The sequence below is a fragment of the Labrus bergylta genome, chromosome 15 (genome assembly GCF_963930695.1).
Source record: "Labrus bergylta chromosome 15, fLabBer1.1, whole genome shotgun sequence".
NCBI classification, from domain to species: domain Eukaryota; kingdom Metazoa; phylum Chordata; class Actinopteri; order Labriformes; family Labridae; genus Labrus; species Labrus bergylta.
The window spans coordinates 9,592,764-9,614,163 of NC_089209.1; the positions used below are offsets into that span (position 1 = coordinate 9,592,764).

Sequence of the window (21,400 nt, forward strand, 5' to 3'; positions counted from 1 at the left end):
AACTTTTGCTTTCAATTGTTTGCCTGTTTCTTTTATTCTAGTATTCTTTCTTTTTCAGGATATTCAGGTGTTTTTCGTACTTTGACATACTTTATAAATGAATATCCTATAAACACCAATAACCAGTGTGTAGTTTAATCAGACCATCTTGTTGGTATATGATGTTTTACGTGTTTGCATCTTCTTTGAGAGTGAATAAGTTCTAATAACACACCTCATAAAATAAAATAATGTCTGATTCCTCTCTGCTGAAGCTGTCCGCTCTGTAAAGTCAATTCATTTCCAGGCTGGTATCTTAGATTATGTGAAGTTTCTCTTTTGACAGAATCTGGAAAAGATATCTGGAGTTTCAGAATAGAGACAAACACAGTAAAAGTTAATAGGCCTTCATAGTTCAACACATGAATTATGTCTCTCTTTTGATCTATCTCGTTAAAACTGTAGAGAAAAAAAAAAATTATGTTCCTGGTCTTATTGGCATCTCTGTTTTACTGTACGTTACGAGTTTACGAGCAACACGTGAACGCACCGTGTCTTCTTCCTCCAGCCTCCTTGAGAGACTCTTCATTGGTTGCCAGTGACATCATCCCTGCTCGTACGTGGGACTGAAGGCAGTTCAAGCGACAGCCCTCCCCCCTCCTCCCCCCCCGCTCCCCCCCTCTAAAAACCTCCCTCCTCGCTAGCAATAGAGGCGTACGGCTCTACAGTGGGAGGCGTAAACCCCTCCCACCAGCAGGGCCGGACCTCACTGTACAAAAAGGACCAACTCTAATATTAATGAAGTCGCGTATTGGCTCGCGCTCGCGTCAATCCCGCTGCGCAACTTCAGTAGGCTGGCAGACTTCCTTCAATATTATTTCTGGGGAGCAGGGTAAAAGTACTAAAAATGTTGCCGCTCCACAACACTGGGACGGACTGAATGGAGGCAACGCTGCCCGCGAGCGGAGATTAATAAACCACTCTGAGGTGCACGCGACACACACCGGTAAGCAGAAATTAAAAAAAAAAAAAAAAAAAAAAAAGGCAAGTTTGGGAATTAGTGCCCAAAGCATGAGTTGTTTTAAATGCAGTCAGTGAGCAGTCATGCTATTCTAAAATTATAGTTATAACTGCAACCATTTGAAGCCGGTGAGATGTTATTTTATCCGATAGGCTTTTATTCTTTGACTGTGCGGAATAAATCATTTTAATTTTAACACAGCAGTAAATTGTAGCCTATATCCCCCCGCTGCGACAAAGTTACAAACCCTACATTTTTAATTAATTAATTCTTTATTTTTTTTAATTTATTCGCCGGTGTGAAATTGAAATTTTCAGCTCATCAGATCAGTTAGTCTCATCCTGAAAGCTATATCACATTCACGGCACGTTCCCATGCCGGTTTCTTCAATGAATTTGGCCATGAATGATTCCTGCTGAACCTGCACCGTGCTCAAAAGGATTGGCGATGGCCGGGACAGGCAATGCTCGGCGGGTGTCTTTACATAACATGCCAGCATGACATGCTTTCAAAAATGCTCAGAATGCGGATCAAAAGATATTGCCACCCTTCTGTTGGTTTATTTATTTATTTATTTTTATTTTTGGACCCCGACTTTCCATCTGGGGGAGAGACCAAACTGCGGCGCTGATGCAGTATTTTATCATTTTTTTTCTTCTCTCTCCCTTGTTATAAAAGCTTTGGATCAGAGAGACCACAGTTGGGATGAAAAATTCAACAGCACACACACACACACACACACACACACACACACACACACACACACACACACACAAACACACACAAACACTAAAATACACACATAGCCTTGACACACATACACTCAGACATAAAAGTGTACAGTATGTGGAGGATGATTCATATTGATTACACTTCAAGTGATTCTGTTACACCAGACTGTGATGATTTCACTGTTTATTATTAGTGGCCTGTCTGTCACGCCTTTATTTTCTCACCATGTTGGGTGTAGCCCCTCAGGTGTTGACACTACTAATATTTGGCTTCAGCAGCCGTTTTCTAGTTTGCATGTTGATCAAACAGACAGGAGGTCGCTCTTTGTCCTCTCTGCTCTTTCATTCACAGCCTTGATCTGAATCACTTGAAGCAAACCTCACTGAATATAACTGTTTTGAAGCAAAGATTTCCTCCTCGCCTCATGCTTTTTCTCGTCTCCGTCCCCACAGAGCGGCTTGTTGAGTTCTCCGTAAACGTCCAGCCCTCGGCCTCCCCATGCCTCCATCTCCTCTTGACGACAGAATTGTGGTGGCGCTGCCAAGGCCGATCCGACCTCAGGAACTCCAACTGCGCCTGGACACCAGCTACCTGGACTCCATCTCCAGCAGCAACAGCGACACAGTCATCAGCACCACCGTGGTGAAGATTCGGGCGACGGCCAATCTTGTGACGTATATGCCCTCATCCAAGGGCTCCACGCGCTCGTTGTCGTGTGGATGCAGCAGTGCCAGCTGCTGCTCTGTGACCACCTATGAGAAGGACAGCCCGAGCCTCAGCCACAGCCAGGTGAGTGCCAGCAGCCCAAACCTCAGCTATGCCGGCGCCCCCACCCCAATGGTCAGCAACCATGAAGCGTTAAGCGCCCCCAGTCTCGCCCCAGGCACTCCAAAGGCATCCGTTAGGGTCATCCACCCCAATGAGCTGGCTAAACGGATGACCTGTTGCCCCATGGGACACCCCATAGGACCCGTGCCGGTCATTATCGACTGCCGGCCCTTCATGGAGTACAATAAGAGACACATTCGGGGGGCCGTGCACATCAACTGCTCCGACAAGATCAGCCGGCGGCGGCTGCAGCAAGGCAAGATCACTGTGCTGGACCTCATCTCCTGCCGCGAGGGCAAGGACTCTTATAAGGGCATCTTCTCCAAAGAGATTGTGGTTTATGATGAGAGCACCACGGACCCCAACCGCCTCACATTTTCTCAGCCGCTGCATGTGATTCTGGAGTCCCTGAGGAGGGAGGGCAAAGACCCCATCATCCTTAAAGGTAACATCCAAGTGGGTTCGTTCAATCTTTGAAGGATTGAGAAAAACCAGGCCTTTAAGGGGATAGGAACTTCAATTTCATGGTTTTTAGTTTGATTTCAGAAAGAGTTAAACAGTTTGGATGTTCACCAATGAGTCTGGTTCTGCCCAAGATTTCTGCATGTGACAGTACAAGGAAATTTCCCGTTGCTACTGTTGCCAATGAAAGTGTTCTCTGTTAAAAAAAAAGAAAAAGAAGTGAAGTAAGGTTGGCTCATTATATGAAATGCCATGGGATAACTTTTGTTGTGATTTGTACCTTTAAAAACAAAAAGGATGAACTTTTTGAAGAAAGAGGAATTCCAGTTCTGTTGTGTAAAAGGTGGATAAAAAAAAAACCATTTAATTGTTAAATGGACCTCACTCTGATGCCAGACGGAGTAAATCAGTTAGGACATGTGAAATGTAAATGTCACTCTGTTCGTCTTTTCTCCTTTTCATTTAAATTCTCAATTTAGTGGCAGATGGTTGTCCACCAATGAGTCTGGTTCTGCTCGAGGTCTCTGCCTGTTAATTGGAAGTCCTTCCTTGCCACATAGAACTGTATAATTATAAGAGTCTCAAAATTTGAACAAGCAGTCGGTGTAGTCAGTCAAAGTAATGGTAGTCAGATTTAGTAATGGTAGAAGCTTATGCCAATAAAACAGATTTGGTGGTGTTATGATGATGTAGTGTGCGTTTAAAGCTGGTTAAACGTAACACTTTATTGTCATGGTCAGCTGATTTTGCCCGTAAACACAGCAACTGTTGTTTCCCCCCCCCCCCCCCCCCCTTGAGCTTTGTACTAAAGACTCACAGCAGTAACATCACCCCACACACAACAGCTTTTACTCAAGTCATTTAGAAAGTGCCAAACCACAACGAAACATAACTCATTGCACTTTTCTTTACAGAGCAGGATTAGGCTGTACACTCATAACCGTATTATCATTTATCAGAGTCCCAAAAATGTATCCACCAATGAGGAAGCTCTCTGCCACAGTGGCAAGGAAGTACCTCATTGGTGGAGAGCCGTCTACCACAACTGGACGAGCAGAGAAAGTTGGAGAGAAGCGACAGAAACAGAAATAGATTAAAAAAAACAAACAAAAAAAAAAACTAACAGACTATTAGATGTACAATTAGCAACGGAAAACATATGCGCCCACACACTCCACACCCGCTCTGTACGGGACACATTTCAAGTATTTTGCAGAAGCAGCTGTTAGTAAATAAGACAGCCTTTAGAGATGGCAGTCCTTGGGTCGCTGCCATGTTTGCTATCTTTGGTGTATGTGTTTGAAGCTGGAGCAGCAGCAGCGTGTCCTGTGTGTATATGTGTGTGTGTGTGTGTGTGTGGGGAGGGGCTCGGCTGCGAGTGTTTCATGAATGCCTGCGAGTCGACGTCTAGCCGTAAGATCACAGCTCCTTGATCTCTTCTCCGCTCTCGGTCCTCTAGTCCTCCTGGGTGCTTTGATGGACGAGGCTGCTCATCCTGCAGCGTTTCGTGTGTGTTTGTGTGTACGACGCTCGCCTCAGCGGGAGGAATACACACAGCGTCTCACTCATTCTGGCATGCAAAATGCAAGACATGCATCTCGCTCATTGCAAGAATGGCTTGTATGTCCCGTGTGTCCCCTTTTACATGTTTGATTGCAGCCTATATTCCATCTTACTTAATCCGATTCTTCGGGTTTAATAAAACATGAACTAAAGCAGCCCTAAGCACAAACTAGAAGAGCCCTGGTTATGTAATAATTCATTATTCTCATTCACTTTTCATTTTTGGGGGGAAATTTAGTGTTGATTATTGTTCATTGTTTGATAAAAATGACAGATTTTGAAGTATGTGTGGGAATAGTGACAGATTTTGATCATTCCTGTATGGCTGCTGATTAATTTACCAGCATGTCTTAGTCATGATTTATCGAAATGTGCTCGTTGCTTCAGTGGAAACACACAATGTTTCTTTCCCTGCCCCTGCTGCAGCTCAGAGAGGTAACTTGTTAACATTTAAAACGTCAGAACTGCCATAAACAAGGTGTCAGCAGCGGTGTTGGAAACAGCGGGTCTGTGGTGCGAGAGGCTGGGAGCTGAGGCAGAAGCTGTCGTTTCAAAGCAGGAACTCGGCCCCGTGGCTCACAGACGTGATGGTTTTCCTTTGTGTTCAGCTTTCAGATCATGACGGTCACACTTGACAGATTTCATCTCACAGCAATGTGCTTCTTTTTTTTCTTCTGGAGACTCTGTTATTCTCAGTTTACTATCAAATGTGTTAACAGCTGAGACTTGGAAAGACAGACTCTGGTTTCAGTTTAAGAAAAAACAGTGAGGCTAGTTTAGCAATTTAACAGTCTGTGTTGATTGTAGCTAAAAAAATAATAATAATTTAAGCGTCCAACAAACAGGTAGATGTTAACTTCAGTTTTTTAAGCAATACTTTCTCACTAGGCGTGTGTGAAGCTAAAGCTATCCACTACCCTTAGATTTTTCTTTTTTTTCCCGAGCAGTCCGCCTTTTTTTGTGCGGCCTCTCTGAGCGCTTAAGTTTACAATCTTTTCAACTTTTCAGAAAGATGCTGTTGACGTCACCAGCGCTCTTAACATCATGTATAATATTCCTTGAAGTTTTGCCGCCTACGGATCATGTCTTGTACCCACATCATCTTTACGCCACGTCTGGGAAATAAACTAAACTATAAAACACGGTAAAAAAGTAGCGGAGCAGTGTCGCTCATACAGCGGCCGTTGTCAACAGCCTGTTGTCATAGAGACAGGAGGGACATGCAGCGTTTTTCTTCTTCTTCACTTAGAGTAGAGGTCAATAAAATGATAGTGAAATTAAAATGCAGATTTTAGAAATACAGTATGAGAGGAGGTGGGTACAGATCATCAAAAATTAAACTCAGTTAACCATTAATCCGGTTTAAAACAACAAAACAATTTCAGCTTTTCGCTGGAGACAGGAGATTGGAATTCTTAAAAAGCCATGATGGGGGCGCTGGTGGCGCAGTGGTTAGTGCGCGCGCCCCATGTATGGAGGCTGTAGTCCTCTAAGCGGGCGGCCCGGGTTCACATCAAACCTGTGGCTACTTTCCCGCATGTCATTCCCCGCTCTCTCGCTCCCTGATTTCTAACTCTCTCCACTGTCCTATCTCTCCAATAAAGGCACAAAAAGCCCAAAAATAAACCTTGAAAAAAAACCAACAAAAAAAAAAACCATGATGACTAAAATTAAATGATACACCTGTCTGCTGAAAATCTACTAATAAAAACTTTTTTGATTTATCATCTCCCCTGACAGACCCACAGGCCGTAAGTGTGTTTTCTGGGCATCACCGTCATCAATACCGCTGCTGTGTTCAACTGTCACTCATGCTATGGATCACTAGAACGCTATGATTCTTGTGATCACGACCACGTGAACCAACCAACACAGCAGCCACAGTCTTTTCATTGGTCAGACTACAGACAAACGAACACGTCTTACTGATTATTATTATTATTTTTTTTACATCTGAAGGTCAACTGTACTCTTCCAGTCATAATATTCAAACAAAAACAGTAATGTGCACGGGCGAGAGTTTAATCCAAACACATTACATCCGCAAAAATCCATGGATCGCTTCAAAATGTATGCCCCCTGTTCCCAATTTTCCCACCTCGCAACCCCTCATTCCACCTTTTGAGACGGTCCATGAACTCTTCCTAGGCTACTTTAGCCAATGAGAGCTTGAGTAGAAACGGGTCTTTCTTTATCTCCCCTAATGAACGGCAGTAGACATGACACAGAAGTTAACATCAGGGTCTGCAGTCTCATCTCTTTGGAGATTCAAGAGTAATTCAGTTTAGTGGACTTAAAGTTGGTGAATTCACGTTAACGGAAACCACATTTACTGGAACTTAGATATTTAGATGAGATTTTCTAAGTACAGTTATCTCTGAGAACCAAGGCTTATGTGTGATATTGATACTTATTTAGACCGGGAAGAAGGTGGTTTTGGATGTTTAAACTATAGAGTTTTTAGATGTCTATCAAAAAGACTTAATTGACTCAGCTTTGTCTTCAGAGCTCAGAATATCAAAAACATTTAAACTACCCAAATGCCACTGGAATTCCCCCGAACATTTACTTGACTTTTGTGTGTCAGAAAGCTTATAAAGACTTCCCTTTTTGGGTTTGTGTAATTATTACCATGACACCCACTATACCCACTAAAGTGAGGGTGGAGCCAGTATGTGTTCATGGAGAACGATCTGTTTTATGGTGGAACTGTCTGACAGTCGATCCCCACCTGTCTGTCTGCTCACAAAGGGGGAAGTTGAGCGATGACCTCACATAGCATGATGTCAACTGTTGCAAAGTGAACAATACATGAACATGAACTGATACTGTGTGTGTGTATGTGTGTGTGTGTGTGTGTGTGTGTGTGTGTGTGTGTGTGTGTGTGTGTGTGTGTGTGTGTGTGTGTGTGTGTGTCTGACTCTCTCCACCCCTCCCCACCAACCACTCTGCTAAAGGGAAACTTTGGCATTAACAGCGACAGGTGCAAACCAGTTTATTTGGAGAAGTGCAGATGTCCAGTGAGAAGTACATCAAAAGCTTAATACATCTATATACCTGCGTTTTAAAAGAGGGGATTTCCCAGTCAGTTAGCCAGTGGAAACTGACTTAAGAGTTATTTTTACATTTAAAAGGAGTCGACTGTCAATTGTCGCAAATGGAAACACTTCCAATCCCTTTATATTGATTTTATATTCAAAAGGACACATTATAATCACTACCAAATCTAAAAGTTTGGTCATCTGATTGGGTATTGCTGTCGCGTTTTAGCACCTCAAAGCACTTAAAAGCAAGTTGTTGTTACTCTAATAAGGTGTACGTACAAAGTGAACTTGTCCTAGTAAGCAGTGAGTTTGCCGTGTGGCTGACAGAAGCGTGAGTGAAGTATGTTTAGTAAGGTGGTCTCCAGTGTGAATTGAACTTTTAACCCAAGAAACCTTAGCTACATGCCCTATCAAAGGAGATCAACAGGGTCTAAAATGCATCGACGGATGGGAATGGGGAAAAAACGCACATTTTAAAAAACGTTGTTTGTCACTTTTTTACTTCAAGCTTCAATCATAATCTGTGTTTTGTGTTCACAGGCGGCCTTAGCTGCTTCAGGCAGAGCCATGAAAACCTGTGCGAGCACTCGCTGCACCTTCACGAGGGCTTGGACTCCGGTGCGGCTGCCGGCCTGTCAGGGACGCTACCTCACTCCCTGCCCTCCACCCCGGACATAGAGAACGCAGACCTGACACCCATCCTGCCCTTCCTTTATCTGGGGAACGAGCACGACGCTCAGGACATCAACATGCTGCAGCGCTGCAACATCGGCTACATCCTCAATGTGACCACCCACCTGCCGCTTTACCACTACGACACGGGCCTCTTCATCTACAAACGCCTCCCCGCCACAGACAGCAACAAGCAGAACCTGCGGCAGTACTTCGAGGAGGCGTTTGAATTCATCGGTATGAAAACGGTCACTTGTAACAGTGATAGTTGATACTTCTCACAGCAGAAGGCTTACATGGTGGCGCCCAAACTCGATGTATTTTGACCCTTTAAGACAACGCAATACCTTCTTATGAGGTTCAAGCACTGTACCAAAATCTCAGGTTGTTCATTGTTACTACAAATTTAAAGTTTACAGTAAATGCTTTTTGATTCCATCTTTTTTTTGTGTCTTTTTATCTGTAATTTAAAAATGATGCCCGTGGTCAGAATGTTAGAGATACCGTGATAACAACTTTGTTTTCTCCTAACACAACAACGGCGTCTCTATTTCTCATTTGTGATATAAAATAAAAGAAGCTTGTTAATATTAACGTCCCAACACAAATAAGTATAATCAGGCAAAATGTTCTGTTTGGCTAGACGTAGACAGACGCCTGGTAACCACTAATCTTTTACGTTTGAGTATCTATGACTGAACTTCCTCTGTGGGAACTTAACATTCACTTTACTGCGTTCTGACTGTTTCCTTGTTTCCTCTCTGCAGAGGAAGCACATCAAGCGGGTATGGGCCTTCTGATCCACTGCCAGGCGGGCGTGTCCCGATCAGCCACCATTGTGATCGCTTACCTGATGAAGCACACCTGGATGACCATGACGGACGCCTACAAGTTCGTCAAAACCAGGAGGCCGATCATCTCCCCAAACCTCAACTTCATGGGCCAGCTGCTGGAGTTCGAGGAAGACCTCAACAACGGAATAACGCCACGAATCCTCACGCCAAAGCTGATCGGTGTGGAAACAGTCGTCTAAAGTGAAACCCTTCAAATCGACACTCACATTTTGACTTACTCTCACTGCTTTTTTGAGAGAGGTTCGACTGCTCTTTTGAGCTGGTTTGGGCGTGATGGAGAATATTCTTCTTGAATCTCCTCGCGCTCATCTTGGGCTCCCTGGAGAAGCAAAGCTCTGGGTCAGTGGTGATAAGAAATGCCAAAAAAATCTCCGCTCTTTGGACCTGGCTGTAGTCCCGGAGGAGAGGATGAGTTAGAGCGATGGAGAGAGGGGAGGCGGTCAGTTGGAAGCTTTCCACTTGTGACCGCAGAGGGAAAGAAAATTCAGTTTGGAAAAGATACTCTATGTGCTTAGAGGCAATTACTGAGAGGAGAAACTCTTAAAGCTCACACTGTGGCACACTGTTTCTGTTTGCAGACTCAGGCGGGGTTGGCCATGGCAGTGCCTGTCAAAAAAAAAAAAAAGAAAAAAGAAAAGAAAAGATGAAGACATGTTTGGTGTGTTTATGTTGTTGTTCTATTTTTATACAGGGGTATATGGGGATGACCATGACAAGCCCGCTGCGGCTTACTGTGCAATAATTTGACTGAAATGCAACTGAGACCTTGATCTTATGTGTATATATCGGTAATGATTACAAAACATTTCCAGCTTTTCGCTGAGATGCCATTCTGATGTTAGCGTGATACTGTTGTTCAGTTCTATATGTTCATGTTATGCTGTGTCATACTTGGCACAGATGTGTACAAGACAGAAAAATAATGGGGTTTCATTTTTTTTTTTTTTTGAGTGCAGCTTTTTTGGCTTTGTGTCAGTCAGAATCACACATTTTATATTTTATGTGTTTGCTCCGGTGTCTTTGTTTTGCCATTCCTGCATCAACATATACATCAATATTAGCAATATACTGTATGTGTGTAACGAGACAACCATGAGCTCTCTTTTTTTTAATTTTTTTTTTATGCATGGCTGCTATCAGAGGAAAAAAACACGTTAAAATAATCAGTGAATATTATAAAAACAGGGCTAAAGCTGATTTTTGATGTTGCTGAATGGAGGAATTTCACTGCCTGTTTGTTTTTTTTTGCAGCATTTGTTCTTTTTGACCCAATTCCCCCCCCCCCCCCTCCATTCATCCACGACACAGCTTCATTGTAATGTACTTTGCTGTGTCCCTATGTAGCTACATGTTTGTATCAATGCCCTTCATTTCCAGCTTTAATTTAATCCATCAAAGGGTAGCAGAGTGGAGGTACAGACTTCAAACATTCAGCTCGTCCCGTGCGTCACAGTGCAGTGTGACACAGGGTGGTACAGTAGAGCAGTGTGACCCCTTGTCTAATCTTTTGCCAGTCCCTGTCGCTGACACTAAGCTACAGTTTAGTGAGCTCCTCTGCCTCGCTAAGGCAAGCGCTGCTGTCACGTGCTGCTCCAGTGCCTCTATCAATGCCTTAATTCATGTGTCACCACTGGGCCTGCGCATGCTACAACATCACGTGCAGACGGATGCAGAATGAGGTCAAATTTTTAACTCCCAGACAGAAGCAACCTGCTCCTTTTGTTCCAGATTTCACGTTTCAAAGACTATTTCTGCTGTTTCCCGTTCACACGCAGACTTGCAGAAGATTGCATTCAGAGAGGCTAACAAGCTCTGAGGTGAAACACACTCATTATGTAACTCTGATCTCGTGGTGGCAGGAAGGAGACTCCGAATACCACCGTGAACTGTACAATAACACTGCACTCAATAGTAGTGTAAAGAGAGAATAAAGAGTGTATGTTTGTCCACACAGTTTCCCCTCATCCTGTTGCATCTGACTCACTTGACTCATTACAACAAACACATGTAGATTGATATCAAGAGAAGACATTTGCTTGTGCTGCTCATTTACGCCTTCATTCTCATGGACTTCACTGAACTAAATCTAAACTGAAACTAAATCTATTTTGCATGGTCATTTCACCTAAAACATACAGATGTGTGTGCTCTCCCGAAGCCTTAAATCCAATTATTACTGTAGTTGTCCTTTTAGACAAAGTTGAATGCACCGCACATGCTCAATTAGATAATTTTCCCAATTCATGAGCTGTCGTTTTATTGTGGAAAAGCTAGCATTCTACAGGAGCATTTTTAAAAAAAAGCTCCAGCACTTTCCACTTAAATCCTGCTTTACCCGAGTTTCTTTATCAGGGTAGTAAAAAAAAAAAAAAATCTTTTACAGCTAGATGGATCTAGAGTTTTCTACCTTGACAGTAACTGGAATAATGTGAACTACAAAAATATATACAATTTAATAATAATAATAATAATAATAATAAAAGGTTTTTCAGCACCACTGTAGATAAATATTGACATCCTGTCTCCATTTCATTCCACTGAGACAAATTGAAGCCAAAATATCCCAGTAACGGGCGCTATTTTGCGCTAGTGATGTCATTTGGAGCCAAGACTTGCGGAGAAAGGATCTAGTGGAATTGACACCAAGCTCCTTCTGCCGACCAAAGTGCACATTTAACTTACCAAGAAAACCACAGAGTTACCTTGGGCCAGTATCCAGTCCTCAGCAGCACAGATATGTGTCGGTTATGAAGCATATAAAATAAGCATAATGTGAACTAACTTTAAAGACTGATTGAGACAAATTGATTTCACATGTATCCAAATGGTTTGGCTTCACTTCTCTGGAGCTCTTGTGCTGTCCATTCTTTATACAGTTCTTGGCAGCAACCTAAACTTTACTTTTGCCCGCTGTGTTTCAACTCAGCAAATGCAGAAACAAAGTGTCGTCGACTTTTACAAAAAAAAATAATTCTTGAAGCAGCTTCAAGAGAATTTTCACCGTTGGGAAATATATTTTACAATTCTTTGGAAGCTCCGTAATTGCTGAGTTATTGTAGCCCACACAACACACACGTTACTTTTCATTTGTGGAACCAAAGGACTGCTTGACTTTCAAACATATGCAGCCATCCTTTAACTGGAGGTATAGCAGCATGACGTTCAGATCTGAAATGAGCAGAAACATCTCTTCATCCAGTATTCTTTAATTATTTTGATGCTAACTTTAATTAGCTTCCTCACAAGTAACACTTCCTCTTCGGATTATCAAAGCTTCATATCATCTGTTCAGTTCTCCATTGTTTGCATGAAAAAAAAAAGCAGAAAAGGAAGCACAGGGCTAAAATCATTAAATGTCAATGCTCCCAAAAAGAAAACCCTCTGAATGCACCATCTGTGAGCTGTCGTATTCTACAGTTGAACGCGTGAGAAGGACGGAGGATGTGACACGCTTTCATAAAATAATGGATCCAGAACTCAAAGGAAGGCTTTACAACACCAACATTTATGATAATAAGCTTCTGAAAATCCCTCATGTGAAGATTCATGCTATGCAAATAACAATGAAACAGGTTGCATCTTAAACAAACTGTCGTGAAACTGTTGGACGAGGCGTTTTTTGCAAACATTTTGAGCATGACTAACAGATCGAACGGACAAAGACGTTATATAAAAACAAAAAAAAGTTTGTGGGGCAAAAAGTCCTCACTTGTTTGTTTTTTTTGTTAGTGTCGTCATTGGTGTCTACTGGTGCTCCACGATAGATTTTAAATATTATCAAAAGGTATATTTAAAAAAAAAAGAAAAAGAAAAGATTTACCACACGTTTGTAGCTTGTGCATTTATATTTGCTAAAAGAAATCAAGAGTGCTAACCATTTGAGCCAATGTTCCAAACAAATGATGTACCATTTTCATCCCATCTGCTGGTTTCTATTACATCAGCAGCACATTGCTTTTGTATGTATCTTAACAATGTAATAATCGTAGTACTGTACATTATGCTCTCTGGTTGAAAAACGAAGCATGCTGTGTGCTCCTGGCCCTCAAAGGGGATGGGGGGGTGGTGGGGGGGGGAACTATTGGCCATTATGGTGCTGTCTGTCTTTCCCACACTGCTCTTTCTGTAGAGGTCATAGCCTAACCGACAGCTCCAACAGGCGTCCGTTCTGTATTTGAACATTATCAAACTGTCATATTTGATGTGCACTTTTTACAACCAGACTTGTTGAAGAGTCTCTGCTCTGAGACTCCGGTGAAAATGGGCTTCGCTCTACAAGTCTCTGTATCTTTCTCTGTGTCTGTAATCAAAGTCAAGTATATATACAGTATATAAATATATATATCTATTTTCTTTGTATGCATATATTCATTACTATTTTTGCACTGACCTACGGACATATGGATTTATTTTTCTTCCACAAAGGGTGCTATAATAACGGAGGCCTTCTCCCACACCTTTTTTGCATGACTTGCTAAAAAGAATTCCTCAACTGGTCTGTCATCTCTCCTACTCTTCTCCTACTACTCCCCGAAACTGTTGCAAATTGAAGCACTGTCATTTTTGTAATCCTCTACTTGTGAGCTTTGAAATAAACAGGGAGGCTTCAAGTTTATGTTGGCGTCTCTGAGGTTTCTTTTCTTGCGAATCTGACACGGTAAAAATTGCCTTTTTAAAAATATTTGTAATGAATTGAATTCAACATTTTGCAGCTGCTATAATCACTATTTTGAAATTGGCAATGGACTTGTGAAATACAATGAAATCAGAAAGTGTCCACTTGTAGTTATGTACGCACAGATCTCAGCAGTTCTTCTCAGCGATATCTTTTTTATTTTTGTTCATCATTGTGGTATAATGGAGAAAACCTTCACTGCTCTGATTCACCTTTACAGCGCTTGTCGACTGGTTTCCCGCTCTCTGCAACAAAGAAGTATTGGTTTATAACCTGAGCGACAAACTTAGCAACTAGTCAAGTGTGTGAAACAAATATTCCCCTTTGAAGTCGAGAGTGACCAGAAACAGAGCATAAGGACAGGACGTATTGCACAACAACTCGGCTATGAAGGAATTATAGTCATGCTCTATTGATTTGTTTATTTGTTAGGATCCCCATTAGCTGTACCCGAGAGCTCAGCTATTTTTCCTGGGGTCTACTGGTAAAGTTTTTAGCACAAAAAAAGTCCTGCCTTAAAGAAGGTCAGAATTCTTAGCGTGAGACAAAAGCTCCAACTCACTATGCTTGTCATAACTGAATATTTATCTGTTATTGTTTTAATCTCATCAATCATTTTGTCAATACATTTCTCTTTTTAAGAAGGTGTACGCACATCCAACTCTCTCATAAAGTCGGTGCGAAGGGCGACAAACTATTACTCGAAAATAAGTATCACCCTCTGAACCTTTGTCAAGTGTGTCAAGTTGTCAATAAATGTGCCAAAATGGTAAAAAAATAGATACACCATGATATATGAAAATAAAAAAAAACAAGAAAATATGCCTCATGAAAAGCTGCCTCAGCTATAAAGGATAATGGAGTATAGAAAAACATGTGTGAAAACTTCCTGATAATAAAATGGAAGAAACAGACTGAGGGATAAAAAAAAAAAAAAGGTGGGTGGGTGTGTGTGGGGGGTATCACAGGATAATTGTCATGGGATTTAATGGCAGCCAGGAAACAACAGAAGCTCAGAGACTCTCTAACCATCAGGATCAATAACAACAAAACAACCCTAACAGTGGGAAATTTGAACGGACAGCCTCTCTCAGCCTCTTGACATTTTAGCATCCAGTGGAGCACACAGCCAGAGCTGTGAATTATCTGCGCTCCCCTCTATTGAACCATGTGTCACATAGCTGCAGGAGTTATGGGCCTATATTTACTCCTCTTCACAGGCATCTCCCACCTCATGGCTGGCAGCGAAGGGGTGTGTAGGGGTCAAGATCTCTCCATAGGAACAGGAACAAAAATAGTTTTTAGCGTTGTTTCTAATTACAAGTGATGAGTGCCCCGCCTCATTAATCCTTTCCTATCAGCACTGGGCCGGCTGGCGGCACAAGAATAGCCCTGATCTCTGTGCTGCTGAACGCCACTCTCATGTCGGCCCTTCATGGACGTATTAGGCAAAGCAGGAGAGGAGAGGAGGAGGATCTAACTTTTCCACACACACATTGACTTAGAATCAAGTGTGTGCGTGCGTGTGTGTGTGTGTGTGTGCATGTGTGTGTGTGTGTGTGTGTGTGTGTGTGTGTTTGTGTGTGTGTGTGTACACTTCCCAGTCGGAAGAGGTGGTGAAATAAAGCAGAGAGGATCTGAGATCCTAAAGACGGCTGCACTGGTTACCATCAAAGCTGCTGCTTTTGTCACTGGAAGACGCACTCGCACGTCATCCCACCAAACGACATCATAGCAGCACTGTGCAGCTCATGCATAAAATGATTCCTGTCATATTTAGCAAACATCAAAACAAAAATATGCAGAAAGACACACAGATTCAGGGTAATCTGAAAAAAAAGAGAAGGGACGGCTTTTCTCAGAATCATTAATCTGTTGGTTTCAGTGTGAGAGTACGTTTCCTGTATGACCTTTCATCATTTCATTACGTGCAGGAATAATGTTGAGCGTGTTGTGGCCCAGTGGTTAGTGCACACGCCCCATGTACGGAGGCTATAGTCCTCTAAGCGGGCGGCCCAGGTTCAACTCGGACCTGTCGCTCCTTTTCCTCATCTCATTCCAGACTCTCTCTCTCTCTCTCTCTCTCGCTCTCTCCCTGATTTCCAACTCTTTCCACTGTCCTGTCTCTTCAGTGGAGGAACAAAAAGCCCCAAAAGAAATCTTTAAACTTTTCTTCGTGTGTTGTTTATAGGGGTGGAACAAAATATAGATCGTAACATCGTCTGATAATCAAACAGCTTGAATCAAATATCAACATTTAAGAAATATATAGGGAGCTCTTAAAGAGTTCACTGCCAATTCCACTCATCATGTCTTCACTATAAGACTCCTTACTGTGGAGCTCATCACATGGATTAGGGAAACATGAACAGACGTTTAAGCAACATAATGGAGGAATTTGGTGTAAAAATGTGATAAATCAACATTTACAATTGAAATACAGGTAATAATCACAACTTATTGTTATTGTTTTAAATCCCTCATGTTTACAAAACAGACATGATGGTATCAATCGTCTCATGTAACTCCCTCAAAAACAACAATCATTGTAGATTTTTACTTCCAATTTGGAGGAATTTTACACCTTAGCCAAAGTATTACATGGTTCAGCTGAAGAGAGACATTAAATATTGGGAGGAGAGAATGGGGGGGGTTCTAATTTGAACCCACAGCCACTGCGACGTGGACTATAGTCTCTGTACCTGGGGCGCGGGACATAACCACTAGGCTATTAGTGCTACCAGTTTCTATGTGGGAGAACTTTGTGAAGAACTTTGGGCTGCATGTTCGTATGAAATATGTCATATGAATTAAGTTGAATGATTTACAAAATGTTGAACTACTCCTTTAAAACGCCTGACTAAATTAAAGCATTTAATAGTTCTGTTCTATTTGGAACCTTTCTGTCACATATTTAGTGTACACCTTTGATGTTATATGAGAACATAGCTCTAACACACCTCCTCATACTTCTAGTTAATTTCTGCATGCAGCTATCTCTGATCCAATGGGATGCAATTTGCAAGTAGATTTTTGAAAAATGTTTGGTGGTCCTTGTACAATTGGACACGTACTGTTTACTCCTGCCATGCGGATCAGTGCTGATGCTCTCTATCTAATGTCTATCTCCCTGTAATGTATTCTTGCTGTAAATGAGTTCTGGCCCATGATTCTGTTCAGTCAGCTCTTTGTTGGTGAGTATGAATTATCCTCCTGCATCACACACAGAGACAGGAAGGATAGGACGGTGGAGCAAGCGGAGGAATGAGAGATGCAGCGAGACAGACAAAAAGGAAGAGAGAGAGAGAGAGAGAAGAGGAGGTCATGGTCCATTTCAAAAAGCAGAAAAAAGGAGCTTACAGGAGGTCTCAATGCATGACACAGGCCGTCTCTGCATATCAGCTGATGCAAATATACCACCTGCCGAAGAGCTGTGGACAGGGAAGGACGAGGAGCACAGAGAGAGGACGCAAACCAAGAAATGTTTTATTCTGCAAGATTTAAAATGATACCAGAGGACGACGCTGGCTCGGCAAAGGAGGCAAGATAAAAAACGCTGTCATCCGGAGCTGCTGAGTCTGCGAGCTTGCAGAGTGAACGTTGCGGCAGTTTGTTATCGCTCGTGGCACACGTTGGACTTTTGAAGTGTCACTGCTTGTTACATGTACTCCACACGCTGACCGCTGCACAACAGACAGGCCGGGGCTCGGCGTGGTGACGCCACACCATTTGTCAGAAAGTCTCTCATGGAGCTGCACTGGCTCTGTTTGGGACATGGTGGCTCGTGGTTAAGCCTCTCCTCCACCAGAAAGAGATTTTTTTCAAAATATAACACGTTGAAAATGCCTATACTGAATGAGCAACATGCTGTATTTGGTTTTATTTGTATATATAAAGACTCTAAACTAGAAAATAAAGACGATAAGCTCATGAGGAAACTCTTCACAAAGTAAATAATAAGACTTGGAGACTCTTTGTATCCGGTTGGATAGAATAAGATCTCTATTGCGACCTGTTCAGTCGCCCCCTGCTGGTAATTTGAAATATTACAGATTTAAAGCACATTACGTTAGCTTCACTTTTAAAACAAAGAGGCTATCTCGACTGCTCATGTAAAGTCTATAGTAGAGGTGTGAGTGCACAGCTGTGTCATCGCTCTAACTTGCTTTATGATTCATATAGAGTGATGGTACAATGTATTCATGGACACTTGAATCATCAGGGCAAACATACAGTGAGCTTTGATTTAAATTACAGCTTACCAATGTGCTTAGCGGCATAATGAAATGAGCTAAGCTAAAACACAGTTACACCCTAAATACATTCAGATACGACTGATGTAAGGGAATTTAAAAATACTGAAAGTGTCGAGTGAGCATGAGTTCATGATGAGGGATATTTCTGTCAGCCTACTGACCTAATGGGTTTCTGTCCTGCTTTTTTTCCGCCCCGGAATATGAAGGGAGATATTCAGACATGTCAAAACAGGATGGCGGTATTTAAAATAAAACCATTAACTATGGCTCAGTTCCATTAAGTGTTGACGTCAGATATTCCAGTGAGCAGCAGACAGAAACAAGGACATCCCTGAAATGGAATGCAGCCGTCTTAACTGTGCTTTATCTGCTGTGACGTGTAGCAATGTCTGCTGTTAAAGAAGTCCCGCTAAGACCCACCGAGCGGTCAGGTTTTGTTCAGTACAGTTTGGTACAGTAAACCCTGATCTTGCGTGCGTTTCCACAACCGACCGTACAAATACATATCACTAAATCACAGCGGCGCGACATAGCGTAGACAACAAATAAATTCAAGACAGAAGAAGAACGCAACACAGTAAACAAAGATCAGTGATTCCTAGGAAGGTCTGCACCTCCGAGGTTTTCCATGGGGCGGTGCTATACGCTGACAATAGAAGCAAAAAAACATAAACAGCCTTGAAATGACTACAGGATATTTAAACATGGTGCGTTTTGTGTTTGTCCTTTATTACCGCTGTCACACTAGAAGTGAAAATTATTTTGACCAATTATCGGACTGCAGTGTGTCTAGAGCCACCCTTTAGGGTCGGATTGGTACGTCTGGCACCCTAACAGAAGGATACCAAAAAAGTAGTCGGTACCCTTCCCAACTTTTGACAGTGAAAACACCAATTAATGGGAACTGTACTGAACTGAATGGAACCGGACCACTAGGTGGAAACATGTCTTAAGACTTAAAACATGTATAAATGATTATTCCTATGAATATAAGTAAGTTTATTAAAACATTCCCAACTAAAAATAAATAATTATTTAATTGACTTAGAACTTTAGGAAGGTGAGAAAATGATGAATACTTTATTCTGTTACCTTCAAATTAGAAATTCCAATATCTAAATCCAACTCAGGGCCAAAAACAATCTGCCTTCAGCCTTTTAGCATCCTCAACGGTAGCCTGTATTCACTTCTTTTGCAATAAAAGCTCTGAGTGAAACTGCGTTTGGTTTTTGAAATATTGATATTGCTTCTCAAAGCACAAGCAGAGCGTGTCCCAAGATCTGAAGACACACCAAAGAATTTGAGCGATGTGTGTGTAGCTGAGCCGCCCTTTTATTTTCCACGCTGCTTTCTGCTTCTTCTGCTCCAGATAAGTTTTTTTTAATTACTGCCCTCGTTTTTAGACATATCCACCCCCCCCCCCACCCCCCTCCCAAAAAAAGAAAATAAAAAAAAGAAATCACACACAAAGAATGGTGGCTTAGCAGGTCACACCAGCACCTGGGGGGAAAACTCTTGAAGGTTTCAGGTTGAATCATCTCACCACATTACAAATGGAACATAAAGGGCACAGTCTGTAACACTTTCATTTTAATTATTCTGTTTTAAGATCAGACCTTCTAGTTTGATATTTACGCCTTTTGGGGGAATCTTTGAAGCAACTTCCTTCATTACAGGAGCAGCTATTTTCAAGTATCTATAAACGACTCCTGCGAGGAGTTTTTATCTGGTTATGAAACAGAATATTGATGCCTCTGTGACCTACAAAAGAAAAAAAAACCCATCAGTGACCAGATCTATTTCTGTTTGGTAATTTTTAATGCCCTAATCTGCTGCCAAGAAGTAGGTGCAGGGAAAGTCTGTTTTACAAATATTTTGCACCGAAAATATTCCCAGTGAGTGATAGGTTTGATAAAAGACAGCAGGATAAGATGTCTAAAGAATAAGATCAGCAAAGAGATAAGAGGTATTGTTTTGTCCATGGGGGCGCCAAAATCGAAACCTAAACAAGCCAACAGTTCCTAACAGAAGATCTATAGTTATTTCTATTCTATTTTACAACTAAATGTCAATAATGACACTGAACATGTATGATTTTGCACTGTTTGAATAAAATTGATTATTTGGTCTTTTTTGTGTGTCTTTTTTTAACCAGGTGGGACCGTCACCACCTGTTGGTTTTATAAACACTACATGATCTTTCTTGCCCGACCCCCTCTTCCTCTTCCTCTTCCCACCTCATCTTTGGATGAGCTTTTTTTTACCCTGGGAAACCCCCCCGACACAGTCTACATGACACATTCAACCCACCTATTATATTTCTCTGTCGGGGGCTGGGAGCCAAAACTATAATTTAGACCCCATTTTACTGTAGCACTTATCTTTCTGAGTGCACACACAAGAAGAAAAAGTCCCCAAAGGTTTTTAATGTTGAGGGAGTTTGATGGATGATCAAGTCAGATTGAGTTTTTTTTAACCATATTGAGATGTACATAGAACTGATTCTGGGGAAAGTGAATAATTGAGTAGTAGCACAAGCCTTTGGGAGATGGGAGATACAGAACTGTTCATCATCTTTTTTCTGAAGTCTGAGTGAAATCTTTTAAGCTTCTGCACGCTCATTCAGTGAGTGTTACAGCTCCAAAAGCTTGCCAACGGTCCACAGTTCAGGTCAATGGGGACACTGCATGTAGTCTGCTTGTTTAGAGACTGTTGGACGTATTTTGAATCTTTTATGACAAAAGCAGATATACTGTTAACAGTACCTATAGGAAGATAAGAATCCTGTAAGTATAGGGAGGTTTCTTGCGACTAATTTCTAAGTCAATTAATTGTAAATTAAAATCTAGACTAAGTGACTCGTCTACAGGTAAGAAAACACTCAGACAACAGACAAAAATTGAACTCAATTTATTAAAAATCGTCTGTGAGTAAATGATGTCATTGGGTTTGCTGAGTGTGGCTAATGTTATTAGTGCCAGCAATGGCAGCATTCGGTCCTCCTTCTTTTATCTAACCTTTATATAACCAGGTAATTCTACCATTGAGATCAAGATCTCTTTCACAAGGGTTAGCTGGCCAAGAGAGCAGTCCATGTTTGATACAGTATATGTCTCAGGCAACCTCATTCTTTTTGAAAGCAGACTGCTCCAATTTAACGAGCCTAAAGTCAAATAAAGGGGCTTTGAAATAGTACTTTTTGTCTTGTTATGTGTCAGATTGCTAAATGGTGTTATTTTTAACACATCCTAACAGTGAACTAATGTCTTCTAGCTAACAGTCAAATATGTTATCCTCTTGTGTTATTATTGCAG

General features: G+C 41.8%; 1 protein-coding gene across 1 annotated transcript; it reads left to right on the forward strand.

The window, feature by feature from the left end:
- The first annotated feature begins 774 nt into the window (after positions 1-774).
- On the forward strand, positions 775-13,770 carry dusp10 (dual specificity phosphatase 10). The gene is made up of 4 exons (XM_020628289.3): positions 775-985; positions 2,185-3,005; positions 8,170-8,538; positions 9,069-13,770. The coding sequence occupies exons 2-4, from the start codon at positions 2,231-2,233 to the stop codon at positions 9,332-9,334; spliced, it is 1,410 nt and encodes a 469-aa protein (XP_020483945.1). The 5' UTR covers positions 775-985; positions 2,185-2,230; the 3' UTR covers positions 9,335-13,770.
- Positions 13,771-21,400: the final 7,630 nt, after the last annotated feature.